The sequence below is a fragment of the Talpa europaea genome (genome assembly GCF_964194135.1).
Source record: "Talpa europaea genome assembly, chromosome: 7".
In the NCBI taxonomy this organism is placed as follows: domain Eukaryota; kingdom Metazoa; phylum Chordata; class Mammalia; order Eulipotyphla; family Talpidae; genus Talpa; species Talpa europaea.
Genome location: NC_140074.1, coordinates 132,039,666 through 132,062,182, shown reverse-complemented (window position 1 = coordinate 132,062,182; position 22,517 = coordinate 132,039,666). Strand labels below are relative to the sequence as shown.

Genomic DNA, 22,517 nt, shown 5'->3' with positions numbered 1-22,517 from the left:
TGTGGGCCCAGGAGCCTGTCTCACTAACAGCCCCGTCCCCCCTGTTTCCGAGGCTGGGTCTGGCCACAGGTCTCTGCAGGATTTTGGCAACAGAGTTCTGTCTGGGAGGCCAGGAAGCCCTGTCATCCTGGCCTGCTTCTGGGCTCATGTCCCTTCCCCGGTGGCACTGAGAGCATGGAGGATTAAGCAGGTGCATCACAGTTCCTGGGGCTCAGGAGCCCCAACCTTCTGAGGTCCTGGGCTCCTGCTTCCAGGTCACCCCGGTCTGCCCTGCCTCCATCTCCCATTTCCTGCCACACCCCGTTCAGGCTCGGGGCCAGGAGGGTGGGTTCCAGGCAGGGGTCCTCAGTTACGCCGGAAGCGTCCGTCTTTGCCATGGGTGCTTGCGCCATGGGGCAGGCGGGGCCCACGGCTCGCCCGACGGGAAATAGCAGCTGGGTTGGAGGGCGCAGCGAGCGGTGAGGTGTCCCCAGGGCCTGCAGCAGGAAATGGCCAGGACCAGGGATTTAGGGATGTCCCCTCTCCCCCGCCTGATCACTAATGTCTTGCACTCCTTAGGGGCGCAACCCCAAGTAGCTAGTCCCACGAGTGTCCCGCAAGAACCCTGTTTCCAGCGGGAGGCAGCCATAGGGGCAGGGAGCGCAACGGCCCCTCCCTGGGCCCGTCAAGGCCTCCCGGTCCCCAGTCCCTCCAGGGGTGTTACTGACCCATGTTCTGGCTTGGAGGGAGTTTGACTTTGGCCAAAGGCAGCGTGACCTTTCCCAGGTGCCGGCTGCCAGGGTTGGGGTGCCGGCGCACTGGCATCCTGTGGTCGGAGCTGCTCTCCAGGGGGCGGGATCCTGGGAGGTGTGACTTGGGGCAGGAGAGCTGCACGGTTGGAGCACAGTGAGGTGAGGCGACCGACACGGGGATCTGCCGTGGGGACCAGCCACAAGGCCAACCGTGGGGACAGGAATGGAGTGGGCTGGGGGGTGGGGGGTGGATGGGTGTAGCTACCCTGGGGTCCCCTAAGAAATCCAGCCCTCACACCCTCACCCACAACAAAGGGGTCCTGCCCCCATGTCTCACCCCTTGCCCCGTGACCTCAAAGGACCGGGACCTCCGCTTCCTCTTCTTGGCCTCCAGCGACTCCTCCCGCTTCTTGCCCAGGATTTTCTTCTGGCCCCGCAGCCAGGGCCCAGGACCATCACCATGATGCCCGACCGCCCGGGACGGCGCTTCTCCCGTGCTGCTGGACAGGTTGTCCTCGCTGGCAGCGTGCTGCAGCATGGGGCTGGACGGCCGCTTGCAGGCCAGGGGACCCGGTGGGCCCAAATCTTCAGCTTCGCTCAGCGAGTGCAAGGACAGGCTGCTGCGCTCCATGGCGGGTGCCAGCAGGTGGCGCCCCTCGGCGCCCAGGGCCCGCGAGCGCCTCCGCGCAGCCTTCACCGAGATGCACTTGGTGCCCGTCAGGATCTCCTTCCTCTCTGCAGCGGGACAGAGGATCCCAAGCCGGGATCAAGGCCACACATCCCTCCCCTCCTGCACCACCTCGACAGCCCTCCAGTGCACAAATGAGCAGAATCCAGAATGTTCGCAGCTCCATCCTAGCACCCCCACTAGCTGGCTATTTAAAAAACTGGGGGCACGTTCCTGAGCTGACTTTCATCTGTAAACCGGGGGTGGTAAAATAACCCCCATAGGGTTTTGTAAAGATTCACTGAGCTAACGGCTTAGCCTAGGGCGAGGGGGGGATTTGGTCTGTGTTTGCCATTACAATTATGACTGAGTGGAGGGAGGGCTCCATCTAGTGCCGTGGGCGCCCCGTTCTCATTTCCGGCGGTGCGCCCCGCCATCCCGCAGCAGCCGCTCGCCCTCTCTGGCCTCGGTGCCTCTCGCCATAGGAAAGGCGCACCGTGCACGGGAGCATGCAGCAGCGCAGCGGGCAGGAAGGGGCTAGGGCTGGGTGATCCTGGAAGTTTAGAGCCTGGCAGGCTCAGGCTGACAGGGTGGGCAGGGGCACACCTTTGCGGGACATGGGGACCTCTGACAGATTCTCGCTGCTTTCGGGGGAAGAGTTGATCCGGCTGCTCGGGCTGACCAGGCTGTCCTGAGTCCAGGGCTGCGGGCAAGGAGGTTGGGGAGAGAAAGGCAGTGAACACAGCAGGGACACAGGAGCTACTCAGTGGGGTGGGGGTAGGGATGGGGCTCCAGGGTGGGGGTGCTTTGGGAGAGGCTCCATGCCCACCACGGGCTGCCCCCTGTGCTTCCGCCTCCAGTGGTGGGGCCCGTGGGCGGGCGGGTGCTCAGAGCTCACCTCCTGAGTCACCAGGCTGCCCATCTGGATGGGGGGTGGGGTGGGCACAGAGGAGCTCTTCACCTGCCAGGCCCGGGGACTGGCCTTGAACATGCGGTTGGCTTCGCTGAGGCTGGCAGAGGAGGACAGGTGGCTGTGACCAGGCCGGTCCCACGGAGGTCCCACCCCCACCCCGGGGGGACAGCTGTTTGCACAAAGGGAGAGACAGCCCACAAGTCCAGGCTCCAGATCCGCTCCAGCTTCCCTTCCACCACTCTCCACCTTCCCCAGGTGGCTGCCATCCACTTCGGCCCCCAGGGCCCGGCCCGGCCTGTGGTGGTGCCGGCAGAGGGGCTGGAAGGAAGCGGCCTCTGGCCTCACCTCTCCAAGCCGAGGGGAGGGAGCATGCTGCTCTGCAGGCGCTGGGCTTCAGAGTCCAGCATCTTCACGCTCTCAGGGTCAGACTCGGGGGTCAGCGTGGCTCCTGCTGTGGTAATTTTGGGCAAAGAGCTGTCCTGGGGTGGAGAGAGGCAGGAGGGCACAGTCAGAGGCTTGGTCCTGGAGCCGTTTAACAACGTGGGGCGACGGAGGCGCACACAGGGTGACCAGGGCTGCAACATGGGCTGGGAGTCCTGCAGGCAGTGAGTGTTCTGAGTCCCCAGGGCTGAGCTGGTCAGGCAGGCATCCTGAGTGGCACTGCCTGATGCCCTGGCCTCCTGGGAGGGCATCTGGGGCCATCTGTGACATCTCAGACCCTGCGTGGGAACAAGTGCCAAAGAAGAATGGCCAAAATGAAGCCCTTACTCAGGGCTGGCAAGGCCTGGGTGGGTAAGAGGGAAAGGAAGCAGCCCCCTGGGGGGCCAGCCCGTGGCCATCCCAGCTACCTGCAGGCATTGCTTGGGCATCAGCCTGCTCTCTGCACCTGTGCGTGCATACTCCCAGGACCTGGTGCCCACCTGCAGGGCCCTAGAGGCCACCCGGTCCATGATGGTGGCCCGCTCCAGGCTGCCCTCCTCCAGCTCCCGCAGGTAGGCCTCATACAGCTCCTCCAGGTGCTGGGGGACCGCCAGGTTGTAGTCTGCAGGGAGGGAGCAGGCTCAGCGCAGGCTCTCCGGGTGGGCCCGAGGCTGCTGGGCTGCTGGGCAGTGCCCCGGCAGGTCCTACCGTCAATGAGCTGCCGCTGGCCCTGGATGATCTCGTCGCAGAGGCTGCGGTGCTGCTCCAGGCGGCGCACGGCCTCGCGGCGGTGGCGGAGGGCGCCGTCGCGGAGCAGCGCGTGGGACTGCATCTCCGTGTTCTCCACCTCCAGCTCGTGCACGCGGCACAGCAGGCTGAGCACCTCGCGCTGCTCCTCCGAGCCAATGCGGCGCGGCAGGGTCTCCTCCAGGCAGCGGCCCCGCGCACGGAGCTCCCGACAGCGCTGCTCCAGGGCCAGCTGGGGTGGGCGGGAGGGGTCAGGCGGGGAGTCTGCCCCCCTCCCTCCAACCCCTCAACTCTGCGTGCGCAACGGTGCTCTATGTGGGGCCTTGCAACCAGAGGCTGCGGCGAAGGGACCCCTCCCTGCGCAATTTGAGGCACAGCCCACACAGCCCACAGCTGGAGCCAGTTGGGTGGATATTTGCTCAAGCCTCGGCCAGCTGAGCCCTCTGGTCCCTGGAACCTCCTGGTTTGGGTAAGCTGCGGCGCAGAAGGCAATGATCTAAATCTTAAAAACCCTGCTTGTAATATCAGGTGCCACTGTTAGGGTCCTTAGCATGGAAAAGGCATTTATTTCATCTCTCCTGCCCCCAACCGGGGCTGCACCATGATTATTCCCCTTTTGCAGACGGGAACGCAAGGTACGAGACGCTAAGGGGCTTAGAAAAGTCAGCCAGGGCTTGTGGCCACGTCTCACTCCCCTCCAGCCCCACTCCCAGCCCCTCCGGCCTTGGCCTCTCAAACCCACTTTCCTGCCCCCACCTTCCCCGCACCTTCTGCTTGCGCAGCTTCTTCTGCTCACCCACCAGGGTGGCGATGCTCTCCCGGGCTGAGGCCACCTCTGGCGGCTCCAGGATGTCTGGCTGGTCATCGCCGGTGTCCGAGTCTTTCTCGCTGTCCTCCTTGGTGTAGGACTCCTTTCTCTGCTCCTCCCGCCATTTGAGGGCCCTCCGCGACTTCTCGTGCTCCCAGCTGTCACAGCCCCACCCCAGGAAGACACAGCGTTCAGGCCGCGGGGACACAGCGTGCCATCAGTTCGTGGCCTCTCCATCCCAGGCCCAGGGCTGGGACCTGGGGGTGCTTACCCGGCGATGGTGAGCAGGTGGCGGGAGGTGTCGATCTGGACCTCCATGGCATGGTTCTCCAGCTCCAGCAGGCGTCTCCGCACATCCATCTGCTCTTGGAACGCGCTGATGAGCTGCTCTCGCAGCTGCCCCATTTCAGCCTGCTCGCCCTGCCCGTTGTGCAGTTGGACCTCGGCTGCCCAGAGGATAGGGGTGCAGGCGGTCAGTGGAAGAGGAAGGCTGAGGCCAGGAAAATCGCAAAACACTTCCTGTTCAATCACCTCCTCCAGAAAGTCCTCCTAGATTCCTACCTCCTCCCACACCTCACTTCCACGCTGAGATTTCAGGCTGAGGCCCAGAGGGGACTCCAGCGCCTCTGTATAAACTGGGCTGCTGCTGGCCCTCACAGCATCTTTGTGTGAGATATTTTAAAAATGCCCCTTAGATACTTTCCTGCCATCTGTATGAAAACCATCAAATACACAAGTCTAGAAGAGAATGGCATTCTTGCTGATGCTGGGCATGGTCTCACAGCCCTACCCTCGCCACAGCCAAACGCTCACTCCTGTGATCCCAACTCGTCTCCACGCCGACTCTCTGAAGCAGAGATTACAATTCCGTTTTCTAGTCAGAGAACAGAAGGCTCAGAGCCTCAGAGTCTGCCAGAAACAGCCTGAGTTTGGATATGAACCCAGAGCAGTTTGGGATGGCCTGGGAGGGTTCCAGAGCCGGACCCCAGCACACACCTTGGATCTGGCGGATATCGGCCCGCTCCAGCCGGCCTCTGGCCTGGCCCCGCCCGCCCTGCTCATCGATCTTGCACTTGAGCCTTTGGATCTCGCCTCGCAGGTCGGCGATGATGCTGGTGTACTGGGCGATGTGGTAGGAGACATTGAGCAGGTTCTGCTTCACCTGTGGAGGGCGTGGCATGGGGGCACGTCAGGTAGTCACCCCCTGTGCTGAGGCCTTTCTTGGGGGTTCTTCCTTTCTGTCTTCCCCATCTTTCTAGGTGACAGCAATGGCCTCCTTGTCTCCAACCCCACAACCTCGCACACCTGTAACCAAGCTTAGATGGTTAAATGACGCTCAGACACTACAGCACAAAAGGAAAACAACTATCGAACTTTCCCTTTGAGGTTTGCTTTTATAGACACACCAGCGCCCGAATCTTACTTAAAAATTCAGAGGAGGGGGGGCTACCCAGAGGCAAGGGACCCACCAACAGAAATTCAAAGCTCCAGTAACCTGAAGAAGAGGCTCTTTTATTTCTTCACACCAGCCACATGTATGAATTTGAGCCACATCCACATTTCTTTGCCTATAGCTCGCTCCTTGGCCAATAAACTTGAACTCCTTTGTTCTCAATCTTGGTCCCCAAAACCTATATAACCTTATTCCCTTTCTTAATCAGGGAGCAGATGAGTTTATCCCCTGCCTCCTTGTCAAATGATTTGCAATAAAAGCCTTTCTTTTCTCACAATCTGTTATAGTAATTGGTTTTATGCGCACGAGGCAGCGAGTCCACGGCCTGGCAATATACCCACACGCCTCTGCCAGATCCGTCCCTGACAGTGCTGCTTCCCTGGGCATCCACCTCAGTGGGTCCCTCCTGCTTAGAGGAGTGTCCTAACTCTTTCACCTGGTGCAGAAGGCCCACCCCTATCTCTCTGGATTTTTTTTTTTTTAAACTCCCTGCTCCATTATGCATATCTGTGCTCTAGTCAAGGAACTACCCTGTTCTCCCACCCCCACCACAGACACCCTGTCTTCTCTGCCTTTGCACCACCACCTTTACGCTCTCCCTTCTGGAGGGTCCTCCCCACCCCCACTCAGCCCCCAAAGAGCTACATGGGATCCTGTCAGCCCCCCTTTCCTGTCCCCTGACCTATCCCAGCACCCACAGTTGCATCATTTACCTACTATTAATAATATTCTGTTCCAAAGACATGTCTCTTCTCCCCCATTAAGTTCCTTGAAGGTTGGAATAAAACTGGAGCACCCAGGAGAGCATCTGATCACTAATGCTCTCGTCCCTTTCTCCAGTCCTGCCCCCAAACACGCGGGTGGCAATGGACTTCCTAACAGATACGGGGGCTCTAACACCTCTCTCAGAGGCTGAGAACAGGGCTGGGAACCCAGGCAGACCCAGGTCCAGTCTCGGCACCATCACTGACCACCTGGGAAGTCACTTAACTTCCTTCAGCTTCATTTTCCTAAACTGTGAAGTGGGAACACTAATAACTTCTGTCTCCTCTGAGGAGCAAATGAGAGGACGGGCCAAAGGCTGGAGGAAATGCCCAGGAGCGGCCACCAGCTCTGGCCACTAGGATTTGGGACTTTGAACATATAAATGCTGAATGAGCATCTCAAGTGAAAAGGAGCAGGTGGAAAGGAATGGGGTGGGGGGCACAGACCTTGAGCAAGAAGAAGGGGAGCCTCGGGAGCCGGGGGCGTCCTGGCTGGCCAGCAGGTGTGGGAGGTACGGGGTGGGCAGGGAAGTGACATTTGACTGGGGAGTGAGGCAGAGAGATGGGGAGGGAGGCAGGGCCTGGGACCCGTCTGAGGGCTTGTGTCTTGGTCCAGGAAGGAGTGTTCTGCGGGGAGAGACCAGGGGCCCTCACCCTGGTCTTGATGTTCTTGGCCCGACCGGCGTAGGTCAGGGTGTTCCGGGACTCCTCAAAGGCGCTGCTCGCCGGGCTGATGTGGGCGATCATCACTGTGCGGCTGTTCCCCCCCAGGGAGTCCTGGGCAGGGAGGAGGGTGGGCCGGGGTCAGTGGTCCTGCCCCCTTGGCCCCTGCTCCTGCCAGGCCCTTCACCATACCCTCCCTGCCATGCCCTCCATGGTGTGGGTTCGCCGACTCTCTCCTGCTCTTCTCCCATCCCCCACCCCCCTCTCTCTCTTTCTCACACGCGCACACACTGACCGGTGCTGCTGATGACATCACTTGGATGCTCCTGAGTCTATTTCCCCTCCCCCCTCCAATCCCCCTTCCCATTTCCAGCTCGCAGCCTCTGCAGCGTGGGTTTGATTCCCGGCTGGCCAGGGAGCAACCCACGTGGCGCAGCAGACCTCTCCTGTCTCCCCGCTGCTCCCCTCAGCAGTGTATTTCGTCAGTCTGCCTGTTCTGTTGCCTGCTCTGTCTCTGGTGAATCCTCTCACCCTCCCGTGCCTCTGACTGTACCCCAGTTTTTGTATAAATAAATTAATCTTAAAAAAAAAGTTCACATCGGCTTTGGGGCCGTCCTTTTCCCCCTACTGCCCACTCTTCAGTTAGGGTCAGCAGATGACAAAGGACACCAGTCAAGTCTGAATTTCACACAAATAGTAAAAGATTTTTTTTTTTTTTTTAGTGTAAGTATATCCCAAATTTTGCTTGGGTCATACTTATCCTAAAACAAATGCTGTATATCTAGAATTCAGATTTAGCGGGGCATCCAGTATTTTTGGCTACATCTGGCCGCGCTGCCCTCGGCGCCCGTGCCAGGCCGGCCGCAGCGGGTACCTTCAGGAGCCGCGTGAGCTTGCTGTCCCGGTAATTAATGTACTTGTTGCTGCTCTTGTCGCTCAGCGCGTTGATGCAGTTGCCCAGGGCCAGCAGGGAGCGGTTGATGTGGGCCCCCTCCTTCATGCGCTGCCCGCGGTTCTGCGTCTGGGGGGCAGGCAGCGGGCATGAGGGTGGCCTCATGGGGCAGGGGACTGGCTTCACTGCCAACCCCCTGGCTGAGCCCCTCTCCCTCGGGGCTCTGAGATGTGACCATGACTGAGAAGGCCTCATCCTCTCGGCCATCAGGAAGGCCTCTGAACAGAGCCTCCCAGCATGGCAGAGAGAGCCTGGGCACCAGAGCGGGCACCAGGCCTGGCTTAGCACAGGCCGAGGATGAAGTGCACGGAGGGTGTGGCTACAACCACAGGCACCAGGGTTTAGAGGGCGCCCTGGTTGTTAGGGAGGAGGAAAGTGTGTGTGTGTGTGTGTGCGTGTCTCCTTTCCTGGCCTGCGGGATGGTGCCAGGCTGAGGAGGCTCTGCCCACAGCTGCCCAGCCCAGCACCTCTGCCCAGCCCTCCCAAGCTGGCGCCTCCCTCGCTGCCCTCCAGGAAGCCCTCAGGCCTTACTGGAAAAAGTGTTTCTCAAACCCCACCCACCCACCCAACCCCACATGTTGATTCTCCCACCTCCGTCCTGTCCTTTGCATTTGCATCAGAGCTTACAGGGCGTCACTCAGCCTCATCCTCCAGGTGACCCTTAACCCCCCAAGCTTGCCTGCAGGAGGGTGGGGAACCCCCACGGGGTGGTGCTGTGGCCCAGAGCCAGAGGGCGGCTTAGTGATGGTAGGGGAGGCAGCTGAGAGAGATGGGTGACTGGTCTCTCCTCCCAGGGCGTGGCTGCCAGCGCCCTCTCCTGCCCTTCATCTCCTGCCCATGGCCCTTCTCTGGGGCCAGTCTCCTTCCCTGGAGCCCCACCCCCACATTCCTTCCCACAAATAGCCCCTAAGTGCTTCTCTGGGAAACCCCACTTCACCCTGCCCTCCTCCTCTGGGACATTCCTCTGTCCCCTGGGATGGTGTCCCCCCCACTCCCTGGGGAGCTGGAGGCTGGCTCCTCCCCTCCTCCAAACCTTTCTCCCCAGTTACCTGGGAGGCATTGCTCCCCCACCCCAACACCCCCTACGCCTAACCCCAAGGGGGAGCTGGCCTCACCTGGGAGACGGCCCTCCCACCCCAGCCCGTGCGCAGGCCTCACCTGGGAGGCCCGCTCCGAGCCGGCCAGGTCAATCATGAACAGGCGGCCCTGCCGCACCTCCTGCAGGATGTTCTTGACCCGGCTCCGCTGGCGCACGGCCACCTGCAGCACGGCGTGCGAGCGGGAGGACGTCTGGTTGGCCGCCGTGGGCTCCTGCGTCCTCTGCCGGTTCCCCTTCATCAGCAGCTGCATGATCTGGGTGGGCAGGTGGGGGGCTCTCTTAGGGACCTTGGGATGTCCCACACCCACCTGTGAGAGGCTGGGAAGGGGTGAGCGGGGTGGGCAGGTGGCCCCGGAGGGCTGAGGCGTCTGGGTGCCTGGCTGGTCCCCCAGGAGGTGGAGGCAGGTGTGAGAATCCCCCCGCTGGCCGTCATGCAGCTGCCTCTCTGCCTGCTCCAGTGCCAGCTGAGTGGGCAGCTGCGCCCTTGGGGGGAGGGTCCCTTTCCACCCCCGCTGGCTGCGCAAGACTCACCTCTTTGGCATTGATGGTGGAGACCTCGGTGATTCCGGCCACCTGGATCACCCCTTTGGAGTCCTCCCTCAGCTCCAGGTACCCCAGTGTGGGGTTCAGCAGGTCTCGGATCATCTCATTGTAGATCTGACGGGCGGGTGGGCATGGGCATTGCATAAGGGCAGGATGTCCGGCCCAGGGCTGGGAGGTCCTGGGTCCCTTCTTATCCATGTGGTTGCTGCAGCCTCACAGGGAGGCATCTGCTGCCACAGTCGAGGGCCTGAGGCACCAGGACCAAGCTGGACTCCCTTTGCAGGTGGCTGGGCCCTGGGCAGAGGATGGACCTGACCCATGACCAGGCTGGCTTGATACTAGGCAACCCCCACGCTGCTTCTCTCCCCCTCTCCCTCCCAACAAGGTGCGTCTTGCTGGCTGGAGCCGCTGCTGGTGGCAATGCCTCGCTGCCCTCCGCGAGCTGTCACCCGGGAGATTATCAGGAGGGAGCAGAGGGAGAGCCAGGAGACAGAGGGAGTCCAGCCCACTGGCCATCCGCCTCCTCTGGCCTCTGTGCTCCTGCCCTTGCTGTGCCATGGCTGCCTGGCGGTAGTGCTCCCACAGGTGGGCGCGTGGCAGTGGCAGGTAGCGAGGGGGCAGGTTCATGCCCATCCATGTGTGTGCAGTTCCCACCAGCACCCAGGGCTGACGATGCTTTCAGGGCCGGGAGGATGGCAAGGTGAGGCTGGAGCCGTCTGGGAAGGCGGCTGAGGCTGGGGGCTACTCTGGAGCGGGGCGCAATGGCAGGGCTTGGATTTGGAAGAAAACGGGTCCTGAGTTTGAACGCCGGCTCCCTCACTGTGTGCCACAGATGGACCTGTCGAAGCCCTCTGGGCCTCAGAAGGTTATAGAACAGGTTGACAGTTATTTGTGTGGGGGATGAGCACCCCAGTGTCTGTTCCCAGGGCGGTGGCCCGGCCCGTCCCATGGGCCTCTCTTCCAGGCCTGGGGCTCACCTCCAGGTAGGACATGGACACCTCATATTCCATGTCGTTGCTGGTCTCCTCAATGGTGCGGAAGAGGTCGTTGAGGGTTCGAACGTAGATGCCCGGCTCACGGTCTGTGCCCAGCATGGTGTAGGTTTTCCCACAGCCTGGGCAGAGCGGGTGGCAGTGAGCAGGGTGGGGGCCGTGGCCTTGGAGGGCAGGGGCTCCCCCAAGCCAGGGTCTGTCCTCCAGGCGAGGCCCGCCCAGCTGGCTGGGGTGGGGGGAGGGAGGAGGGGAGCATGACGCCCAGCTGGCTGGGGTGGGGGGAGGGAGGAGGGGAGCATGACGCCCAGCTGGCTGGGGTGGGGGGAGGGAGGAGGGGAGCATGACGTCCCTGGCTGGGGAGGGGCCTCTGGCGAGAGCAGGTGGTGGGGGCGGGCTGGGTCAGCTGCATCCTTGATTCCTGCCAGCTGGGATCAGACCAGCTCCGTGATGGAGAAGGAGGGGGCCAGGGCCAGAGTCCTCTCCCCGTCTAGGCCCCTTACCTGTGGGGCCGTAGGCGAAGACGGTGGCATTGTAGCCGGAGACGACGCCTTCGATGAGGCTCTTGGTGGTGGCCTGATACACCATCTCCTGCGGGCCAGAGGGAGCTAGTCGGGGCCTGCCCGCAGCAGGCGGGGCCCACGGGCACGGCCCAGCCCTCGTGGGAGCTGTCTCTGTCCCTGGAGCCCTCAGCCCCAGAGCAGCGGTGGTGGGGAGGGGTGTGCGGTCTCTGCTTTCAGCCCATGGCGGACACCAGCCCGGGAGAGCGCTCAGGACACCCGAGACGCCGCCCCCCAGAGCTGGCTCTTGGCCCCTGGATCCAAGGGCGTATTTCATCTGCTATTAGGAGCACCCGCAGATGGGCTGACAGGGGTCCCCGGGAGGGTGTCAGCTTCCCTGTGACTCCCCCTGGCACCAGATGGGTTTCAGGGCCTTCCTGCAGCTCCCCAGGGGCCAATGGCAGGTGTGCTGGTGGGTTCGGGGTCGGGTGGTGTCTGCATGGCCACCAGGTGCGTCTAGGCGGCGAGTAAGCCCCATGGCGCCTGCACCCGTGTGCATGTGATGTGGTGGGGTGGGAGCTGGGGAGCCTGTTGGGGGGAGTCCAAAGAGGCTGTCGCAGGGTCCCCCAGGGCTCCCTCCCTCCCTCCCTCGTGTCCCGGGCCAGGCCCTCGCTCACCTGGGTGGCAGTGAAGTCAAAGGCCACGTCGAACAGGTAGGACTTCTCCCGGGAGCGGTGCGCCCGCAGGATGTCGTCTGGGTCCTCCATGGGGTCCATGAGAACCACCATCTGCAAGGTCCGGGAGGGAGGCTGGGGTCACCCGGGGCACCTGACATCAAGCTGACCTCAGTCCACCTCACTCTGATGTGTGAGGGGCCAGTAGCCAGGGTGCCCAGCCAGGCCCCCCGGGAGGTCCTGGTTGGGCAGCCCTGACCAGCCCTGTCCCCAGCACCTCTGTCCCATCTGGGCACCCCCTGAGGCCCAAAGGGGAGCCTCTGGGAAAAACGACGCCTCGAAGGAGAGCCCCGTGGTGCTGGGCACACCTCTGCCCAGCAGGGGGGCAGTGCGCAGCCCCCACTTGTTCCGCACTGACTTCGTGCCACAGGCTGCTCGCCCTCGAGGTCCTGGGGCTGTCTCAGGCCCCCGTGCGAGGCCAGGTGGCTGACCCACCACCGTTCCCGCCTCTCGGAGGAGGAAAACGAAGCCCAAAGATGTGACTCGCCTGAGCTCAACACTAGCAAGAGGGGCCCGGGGCTCCCACCCCAGGGGCAGCTAGGCCCAAGGGCGCTGACCTGGCCCCCTCGCGCAGGGCGGGGTGATGGGCAGGAGTGCAGGTCAGGGGCAGGGTCTCAATACCCATCCTCCCTCCCAAGTGGGGTCCCTGTTCCCAGGAGGTGCCCGGGGGCAGGGCCACACTGCGGAGCCTAGCCCAGGCGCGGCAGGTAAGGCGGAGCCCTCGCTGGAGGGGCGGTGGGCACTGGGGGGCTGCAGGGGTGGTCTCGGCCGGTGGGGGAGCTTGCCGGCCCCCTCCCCTCCCAGCCCGCTCCTCCGGGTCCATAGCGACAGTCGTCCCCTAAGGCAGCCCTTGGCAGTGAATTCATGATCCTAATGCTCAGGGGGCACCTCGCAGCGAGGGCGCGCAGCTAGGACACGCGGGGCCAGACGGGCACCGGCTGTGGCTCTCGGCTGGCGCTCTGCCCACCCTCCAGAACCCGCTCCCTCCCGACCCCACAGCCCCGGGAGCTGGCAGGAGAGGCCCTGACCCTCGGCGGTTGCCCCACCCCAGCCAGGGCCCAGCCCCACCCCAGCCAGGGCCCAGCACCCCCTGTACACATGGGCCTGACCTAATTTTTCCTGGGAGATGTGCCCAAGGAGGGAAAGAGAGCCCGAGGGGGCCAGGCTAGGTGAGCGGGTGCCACCGGGGACGCCGAGGCAGACCCTCCCCGGGTCAGCAGGGAGCCAAGGTCAGGGGTAGTCCCCAAAAGGGCTGGACAACAGATGAGGATGAGGGGCAGCCGCTCCGAGGGACAGAGGGGCTGAGGGAGAGGACACGAGCCCGGGGTTTAGGAGGTGAGGTCCCGGGGGGTCAGCCTGGGGACTCCTGCAGACCTCCTCAGCCTTACTCAGACGTCCATTCAACCAGTGGGGTCCCTGCTAAGGCAGTTAGGGGGAGCACTCCCGACACGCTGGGCTGGGGCTTCCAGGTGAGCCTCCTCAAAGCTGGTTAATGGCTGGGTGGCCATGGTGGTCTGAGAGCAGGGCCTGGGGGGTCCAACCCCTCAGGGCTTCAGCCCCAATACCCCGCTAAGCCTCTTTCAGGCTCCAGCCTCTGCCGCAGGTCCGGAAGGCGGATCAAGTTTCAGATCCAACTGAGAGTAACCGGAGGGACGGAAGGTCCCTGGCTCAGAACAAGAAAAGAAGGAAATCTGACCAGCTGGACCAGCTCCCTGGACGCAGCAGGGCCTGAGCCCCAGGGGCACCCTCTGGCGGCCTGAGGGGCAGGAGAAGGTGAGCAGCATGCGCTGAGGCCCCTCACCCACTGATGACCTTCCAGTGACCTCTGGGCACTGCCAAGTTCATGACACCCTGGGTATTTCATTCCTTTGCTCTCCAGGCTCCTGAATCAGCTCATTGTGAGCAGGGCAGCCGTGATCCCCTCTTAAAGAGGGCTTTGTCTGGGTCTCCATCTGTCTGGGCCCTGGCCCACACTCCACCCTCCCAAGCAGTCCCCCTCAATCCCCGTCCACTCTGCATACAATGGAGCCCTTGTGCCCCTCAGCCAGGTGAACTGGAGCTGAGCCACGGAGCAGAGGGGTGCCCTGGACCGAGGCCTGGTCAGTCGACACAGTGCGAGCACCCCTTGTGTGCCCCACATTCAGCAGGAACAGAGAGAAAGAGAGCTGTGCTTGCTGCCCGTGACATTCAGAGTGGAGAATAGATATTTTAGCAACAGGAGCCAGGCTCCAGCAGGCCACCAAGGAGTGGCACCTGATCCAGCCGTACCACCCCAGGAAGGCTTCCTGCAAGCAGTGGCACAGCCTTGAGTCTTAAAGGAGGAGCAGAGATGGGAAGAGATGGAGCATTCGTGGCAGTGGCCACGGGCATCGGTTCTCAACTGACCTCACCAGGGTGCCTGGGGCAGAGGCAGAGCTGGGATGCTCAGAATTTCCCCTCTGTCACTGCTACAGAGACCAGACGCCAGGCCCCTCTGGACCACATGATGTCCCCCCCCACCCTGCCCCGGGGCCTCCTGCACATCCTCCAAGTCTCCTAAATGTCCCCTGACTGCCCCCAGCCACACCCAGGGAGCGTTTGCTGGATAAAGCCGCCTTTATGGGGAGCTCAGTGCCAGGCTGGCACTCACGCGTTTTCTCATTTTCTCTGACACCTGGGAGCAGGCACTGTTACCACAGGATGTGGTGAGGATCAGATCGGTTACGTGAGGTGCCCAGCGCCCCACTGCCGAGCATAGATGAGTCAACTGTGAGGTTTCAGAAGCCAGGCCGCTCACCCCCGGCCACCACCTCTGCCCTGAGAGAGCCGGCAGGCCCACACGGCCTGGAAGGGTCGGGCTGGATTCTCCCAAGGTTCGTACGTAGAAGGCTTGGCCTCCAGGACCTCAGAACGTGACCACAGATGTAATTAGTTAAGATGGCGTGCTGCAGGGTGGCCCCTAATCTGGTATGGCTGGGGTCCATAACGAGTGCAGGCATGTGGACACAGACATGCCTGGCGGGAGGACAACGTGAGGACGCATGAGGCTGTGGCAGGTTCTCCTGAGCCCCTGAAAGAACCAGCCCTGGGGAGAATGCTCTGCGGCCCCGCCCAGTCCAGGTGCTCCATGATGGCTGCCTTGGGGCTGCTCCGGCAGGGAGGTGGACACAGCCCTGAGCTGGGGCCCTGGCCAGCTCCCCTGGCAGCCTGAAGGCAGGATTAGCGAGTTAGGCCGGCACCCCTCCCTTTCAGTGAGGATGCTGCTCACACAGGACACCGAGAGGCCCCCCCAGCGTGGACAAGAGGTCGGAGATAGGCCCCAGACCAGGGGAGGTGGGCAGGGAGGTGGGCAGCTGTCTCCACAGTCCAGCTCTTCCCACTCGGCGGGGACCCAGCTCGACCTCTCCCCACCCCACTGCCTCCATCCTGACTGTCCTGATTCAATGTCAGCTGAGCTCGGACTTAGGGGCTGGAAACCCAACTTCTAGCGGGGGCTTAGACTAGAGGGGTGGTATCTAGTCTGGGAACTGTCCCCTGCAAGACCCGGCTCCTCCCCAGCATCTCCTAGGTGAGAAACACCGGGAGCAAAGCCTGCTGGGAGCTCGTCCTCCTGCACACCACACAGCTGTGGGGCTCTCTGGTCAGCTGCACCTTTCACCGGCTCCCTGAGGCCTCCAGCAGCTAAACCAACATTGGCGTTTCTCAATCTGGGCACTGTTGACACTCTGGGTTGGGCCATTGTTAGTGGGACAGGTCTGTGCACTGCAGGGTGTTGAGCAGCACCCTGGCCTCTCCCTGCAAAATGTCAAATGTCCCCCGAGGGGCAAAATTGCCCCCCATTGAGGACCTCTGCCCTAGACTGTTCCTCCTCAAACCTCCAAGAATAGCAGCGAAAATCTAAGGGTGGGGGGTGCCAACAGTGGGGTCTGGACGAACACTGCTGTGTGACCTTGAGGCAACCACGTCACCTCTCTGAGTCCCAAGTTGAAAGTCAGGGAGGGAGGACCAGCAAAGTCACAGCCAAGAGTGAGGCATTATTCCAACTCCCCCAGTCTACTGGGGAAACCTCAACAGAGAATCTGAATTGGGGAAGACCCCGCCTAGGAGACTTCCTTTCCAGCCCATGGAGCCAGACCTACCCCCAGCCCCTTTATTCATGGGGTATAAATAACAGCAATACAAAGCCTGGTTCCAGACCCCGTAAGACTGCTCTTGGGTTTTTGTTTGTTTTTTTTTCTTTAAGGAGAACACAGTCCCTGTGAGGACATCCAGGCAGGTATCCCTGCGCCCTGTCAGCTCTCAGGTACATAGTTAAGGTCAGGTCGAGCCTGCTGAGCTCATAAAGCCACCAAAGCCTGGCTGGCTACTTAGGACTGAGCCACACCTGGTGGATGTCCTGCTCAGGCCCCACCTGCCAATAGGACCCTGAGGCCCCAGAGGCCCAGGATGCGGGTAGTGTGGTCTGAAAGAGTGCAGAGGGCTGCATCTCTTATGGGTCTGCAGACACCTTCATCACAGTCCTGTCCCCACTCCCCCGGTGGAGCTTGTAAAATGCAGATTCCTAGCAGATTCCTGACTGTCCAGATTCACAGCATCCGACTCTAGGGGAAGTGGGCCCACAAATCTGTTCTTTAAATGAGCAGTCAGGCCGTGGACCCCTCCAGACACCAAGTGCAAGAAGCCTTGAGTCTTTGCAACATTATTCACAATCACCAAATGGTGGGCAGCAACCCCAAGCCCCACCAGCTGATGAGAGGATAATACCACGTGGGTTATCTCTACCAGGTGACATTATCCAGCCACAAAAAGGAGCAGGGCCTGACACCAGGGACAACGTGGATGAGCCTCGAAGACATTATACTCTTTGCCCCTGAGCAACGAGGGGGTTGGGGCACTGACCCTGTACGTGGGGAAAGTTCTGCAGATAGTTTACGACTCCTCCAAAACTTAACCAGTGACCTGCTGTCGACCGGAGTCTTATCCATACTATAAACCCCAGAGGAGCACCGGTGTTGGACGTTACATGTATTAGATATTGTATTCTCACAACAAAGGGAGCCAGAGTAACGCAGAGTTGTCAGGAACATCTCCAGTGGTGCCTCGGTGCGGAGCAGGTGGAGAAGCAGGAGGAGAAGGGAGCACCCAGATGGTGGGTGTATGGGGAGCCCCTCCCCAGGCAGGCGAGTGGGCCACGGCAGCTGCCCCACAGCACTCCTGTCTCTGACGCTGAGCATCTGTCACCTTATCCTTTATTTATCTTTCACAACAGCCTGGCATTTGTGCGGCCAGCCTCCCCCCAGGATCCTGGAATCCTCCACAGCCCTCGGGCTGGGGGAGCTGGCTGGAGGAGGCCAGGCTGGGAGGAAGCTGGGGTCTGTTCTTGGGCCCACAGCCTTCCAGTCTGCTCTGTCGGAAGCGTGGGGCCTGGGGACGCCACCCTTCTCCAACCTGCCCCCCACTTCTCCATGTCCACCTCATTCTCCCCCTTTTGTCCCTCGCCATGCCCACCTCACTCTCGCAGTGGGGCTTTGCTGGCTCTCAGACAGACCCCCAGGAGGGCACAAGGGGGTGACGCTGGGCATTGAGCAGATAAAGGCTAATTACAGGATTGTGTATAGTGTCAGGTGACTTAAATCCAGTGGATAAACAGTCTGGAGGGCGGTGAGGAGGCTCAGCAGGCTTTGGGGGTGGGGGCATGGGAGGGAGAAGGTGACTGCTGGTTCTGGTTTCGTCCCCCTCCCCCCACCCGGTACCCACCCCCCTGTGGTCGTGGATGGCATCCCTGGGGGCCCTGGGGCTGGGGCCTAGATCTGCCCCAGAGAGCTCCTGCCACAAGCACGTGTGGAGGGGCCTGCTGAGGACCACCAGAGTAAGTGCTCTGAGCAGGAGGCGGGCTGGATTTCACTTGCCTCTGGGGGCCCCAAACCATCCTATATTTCAGCTCTGAAAATAAGCTAATGTCTGTAAAGCCCCTGCTCTGTGCCAGGCTGGGGTTAGCAGTGTGCACGCCGCCTCTAACAACGGCCACATCGTCATGTCTGAACTGACCGGTCTCGGGCCCCCCGCCCTGAACCTGCCCTGCACAAGCCCCACCCCCAGCTCCAGCCTCCCAGCTCCAGTTCAGCGGTCTCGTCTCTCCACAGTCATGTCACCTGTGGAAAGGCCACCCCAGCAAAGCCTCAAGTAGCTATGACCTCTGTGACCCCCAGAGAAGAAAGTCAGCCTTGAGGAAGCTGCCCCAGAAGCCCTCAGGGTGGGCCCTGCGGACCTCCAAGGGACCGGGCCCTCAACAGTGACCTTGGGCCGTGCTGCAGTTCCAACCTTCAGGCTAGAAACAGGAACCGCAGAGCTGGGCCATGAGGGCCACAGCCCAGGGCGCAGGCAAAGCAGGGAAAGAGAAATTCTGCATCCCAGGGGCTTCTTTAGATGCGGCAGGGGGGCGGGGAGGGGGAGCTGGGCCCAGCAGCACCTCTGCCGGGAGACATTCCTTGGCCATGTGGTCCTGGGGACACTCCTAAACTCACCTCACTGGGCTCCAGGCCTCAGAAGGAGCAGCAAAGGGACCACTGACCAGCTGGCCCATCAGGGAGGCTGCCTCACTGACCACCAGCCCCCCAGGGGGCCAGCATGCAAGCCTGAGGGGCCAGGGCCATGGCCAAGCCGAGCTGCCCACGGAGAGGGACAGGCGCAGGGACTGGTCAGGCAGGAGGAAGGGATGATGGTTGTCAATTTTGCTTCTTGGCCTCCTGCGTCCCTGCTTCCTATGTGGCAGGGCCTCATCTGTCAGAGGGACAGAGCAACTCGGGGGCAGCTGGCTTTTAGGAGGGCCCCAAACTGGCCTTTGCCGTGGCTCCCCCAAACTGCAGGCAGGGCAAGCGCATCTTTGAACCCAGAGGGAACAGCAGGAGCTGGGGCCAGAAGCCGAGGGCTCTCCCTGCAGGGAGCCCACGTTGCGCAGGTCCCCTTCCTGCCGCTCCAGGCTGACAACGCAGCACCTTGTGGGGACCGGCCGGGACCTTCTCGGGGGCGGAGATGTGAGCTGCGCCAGGCAGGAACCCCCGCTCCGCTTGCAGGAACAGAAAGGAGTCAGTGTTTGCCGTGTGGGCACCCGCACAGCGGGCTGCCAGCCTTGTCATCAGCATCAGTTAATATCCACCAGCCCCCACTCTGGCTGGAAGCCAGAGCGGCAGAGGGCGGGCCAGCGAGCACCGTCATTGTCCTAACCCCGAGGCCTGATATCCTTGGGGACAAGGTGGACAAACAGACAGTGGCCTTGTCTGGAAGATTCTCCTCGAGCTCTCTGGCTCTGCAGGGCTGGACGCTCTCATTAGCCAATCCAGCAGCCCTGGGGGATTTCGGTGGCTAATGACCGACAGGACATTGGGAATTCACAGCTCTTAGCCCCCTACTGTGTGCCAGGCTCTGGAAGCACTCCTGGCCCAGTCTGATGAGACCCCCACCCCAGGCCCAGGGCTGGCAGGAGGCGGCCTACCCAACACTATGTTAGTGGCCCCCTGCTCTAGAGGGCCTGATCAGTTGCGATGGGGCCTTCCCAATCACCCCCACTTTCCCCCAGGTCTTTGAGAACAGCTACCCTTTCCCAAGAGGGAATAAGGAAGAGGAATCAGGAGGCTGGAACCAACCAGCTCCCGCTCTGTTGTGCCTACAACGCCATGGGGTTGAGGAAGCGCTGGATGGGCACCTGCCCCCAGGGGAGCCCAGAAGTGGGCAGGCTGTGCCACCACCTGTAGCTGGTTCACAAGTCTAGCTTGCCAGGCCCAGGCCAGGCTCAGCAGATGCTCCCCGGGCCTCTCTCTGGATGACACAGTACCCCCTTGGCTCCTCGAACCCCCAGCACATCCCGCCGCTTCGGTGAGCCCTGGCCCTTAGCAACAGCCTCCTGAGTAGAGGCAAGTGGTGGCTGTCAGATGCCCATGGGCAATACCGCTGTGATGCCCCCTGTCCGGGCACCCAGCCTGCTCTGTCCACCACCATGCCCATGCCCCACTGCCCATGCAAACATCTGATCATGGTGCGACCTGGACACACACACACGCCCCTTGCCCCTTCTCTTTTTCCCTTGTGCCACACTGGCCTTTTCTGTTACCCACCACCATGAACCCCTCTCACCACAGGGCCTTTGCACATGCCAGTCCTCTGGTTGAAATGTCTCCCTTCATGCTCCCCTTCTCCCTCCTGTGAACACTTCTCAGGGACCCCCCCCGACCCAGATCTGGGACTAGGTCAAGCCTCCTCTTACTCTCATAGCTTTACAGTGTCTTTGCAGCCCCCTGGTTAGGTCTTGTCTCCCCACAGTCACAGAGGGAGGACAGGGCCTTTTCTGTTCACTGTATTTCCCAGCTCCTGGCTGTCCTAGCTCCAGTGCATCCTGCCCAATTGTCACCTTCCATGTAAGGGGAGGTAGGGCCTGCCCTGCTACCTCCTCATGGCGACAAAGGACAAGAGTTAGCAGGCATCGAAGGACTTTGCAAAGCCTGAGCACTCTGGAGGAGAGCTTTTGCTCTCCTTCCTATAAATACATGCTCTACGGAGAGCAGACATGGTATGCAGGAAAGTCACCTCATGGGCACGTGGAAGGTGTGGAAGCTTTCAGCTTTTGTGGGTCAATCTAGGAAGGCTGCCTGGAAGAAGAACCCTAGCTATGGACACAGCCAACAGTTCAGTGGGTAGCGGAAAGGCGGCTGCAAGCTCCAGAAGCCCTCCCCGCCCCAGCAGATGAGCAGATGCCCACGCCCAGCCCTGTTCTGCCCGGCGGCTCCTGCATGCAGCCCCATGTACCTGCTCGTCTACTTTATGGGCGATGAGAGTGGCTCCTTCCTCCAGCTCTGCCACACTGATGGGCCGGACCCGGAGTGCCACCTGGGAGGGAAGATCAGACACTTGGGGTTAGGTGGAGAGGGCTGCGGGGGGCCACAGAGAGGAGGATGAGCGGACCCCAGGACTCCTCCATGGTTCTTCCCTGCCCAGCCACCCCAGGCCTCTGCGGTCTTAAGGAAACGCAGTGGGACAAGCCACTGCCATGGTGCAGGCAGCACGTCCACTTAATGTGGGCCCAGCCTGAGTCTGTGAATTCCCAAGGAGGAGCCGGCGCCGCAGGGACAGCCCCAGGGGAGCGCTGTCTGCACCTCCTGCTGCATCCCTCACACACCCAAATTAAGGGCCCACGGCTCTCCTGGGCTTTGAACTTGGATCCCTGGGCACTGGAGCAGTGTCTGGGAGTCGTGAGCGACACGCTGCACTAGAAGTGCCACACGGAGGGTGAGGGAGGTGGGTGTGCGGCTGGGGTTCCGGGAACTTCCCTACGCCATCCTAACAGCCTGTGCCTACATTCACCCCGGGACTGGCCATCACCGCTTGCGCTCTGCCTCTACCCTGCAGCCAGTGAGAGATGGGGGTCTTCATTCTTGCACGGGTCTCTGAACAGCGGTCCTGGGAGTGCATCTGAGGGGATGCATTTTTTCTACTGATTGAGGGGGTGCTTGCTGGATTTGTGGGTATAACTAGCAGTTCTGCACCCAATAAGAACATCTCAGAGGGATCTCCGCTGTCAGGCAGGTCACCTGCCCGCCTCACCAGCCACAGGTGGAGGGAAGGACCCTCCGTGTCGCCCGGGGGACACATGTGATGCCAAGTCCTTTTCAGAGACACCTAAACTGCCCCAGAGCATGTTTCAGGAGCTCCTTGGGCCAAAGCTTGTCTCTGGAGTGTCTTGCTCACCTTACAGAGGTGGGGTGTCTCTGGGGGCCACATTATCCTCAGTTACATCATCACCCACCTGCTGGAGACGTGCCTGGATCTCAGAAGTGAGGGAGAGGGGAGGGAGCGGGGAGGGCCTTGGGTTCCCTGGGTCTCCCCCTGCACATTTCAAATCAGGAATCTGTCTTCAGCCCTCTGTGCTCCCTGTACCCCGTCCACCCCCCCCCCCCAACTCTCTTCCTCTGCCTGAGGCCTGGCTCCCCGGCCACCTCTGTCACTACTCACTCTCAGAAATATTTAGAGTCGGATCCGGGCAGTGTGTGCGCTGCAAGCCAGTATAGCCAGCCAGATGCCACGCCAGCCCCTCTGACTCCTGGGGCCCACACTCTGCCCAGCTGTGACCCCCCCATCCCTTTAAACACCTGACACATCAGGGCTGGGGAGCTCTGGGTCGCCAGGAAGCTCCCACCTTCCTCCTCCAGGCAGGGAGGAGAGGACGCTCTGCCTGGCAGGAGACCAGCTGCGGGACCCAGCTCGGGCCTGGGAGGCATGGGGGGGGGCGCTGCTAAGATGGGGGACAGTGGGAGGGGGTCAGTGGAAGTTGGGGTAACTTCTCAGGCCCCAGAAAGATGGCCATGCTGCTGCTGGTCGGGGCACCCCGGACCCGGGGAAGTTGGTCAGGCCTCCTGAGAGTCCTCTTGGGGGCCGGGGGCGAGGGTGGGCGGAACTGCTCTCCGGGACGCCCCGCTCGAGGTTCCGGGGCGGCGCATGGGGGCCGGGACGGCGGGAAGCGTCTCACCATGAGCTGCTGGTCCTTGGAGTCCCCGCTGTCCTTCAT

General features: G+C 61.7%; 1 protein-coding gene across 1 annotated transcript; it reads right to left on the bottom strand.

Annotated features, from left to right (window-relative positions):
• Window positions 1–345: 345 nt before the first annotated feature.
• On the bottom strand, window positions 346–22,517 carry KIF19 (kinesin family member 19; the record flags this gene model as incomplete). Its single annotated transcript, XM_084237068.1, has 20 exons — window positions 346–476; window positions 708–867; window positions 1,069–1,466; window positions 2,005–2,101; window positions 2,297–2,402; window positions 2,657–2,790; window positions 3,232–3,353; window positions 3,440–3,710; window positions 4,246–4,444; window positions 4,558–4,732; window positions 5,283–5,448; window positions 7,158–7,280; window positions 8,041–8,187; window positions 9,277–9,471; window positions 9,749–9,874; window positions 10,738–10,874; window positions 11,253–11,340; window positions 11,927–12,037; window positions 20,762–20,842; window positions 22,479–22,517. The coding sequence occupies 20 exons, from the start codon at window positions 22,515–22,517 to the stop codon at window positions 346–348; spliced, it is 3,006 nt and encodes a 1,001-aa protein (XP_084093194.1).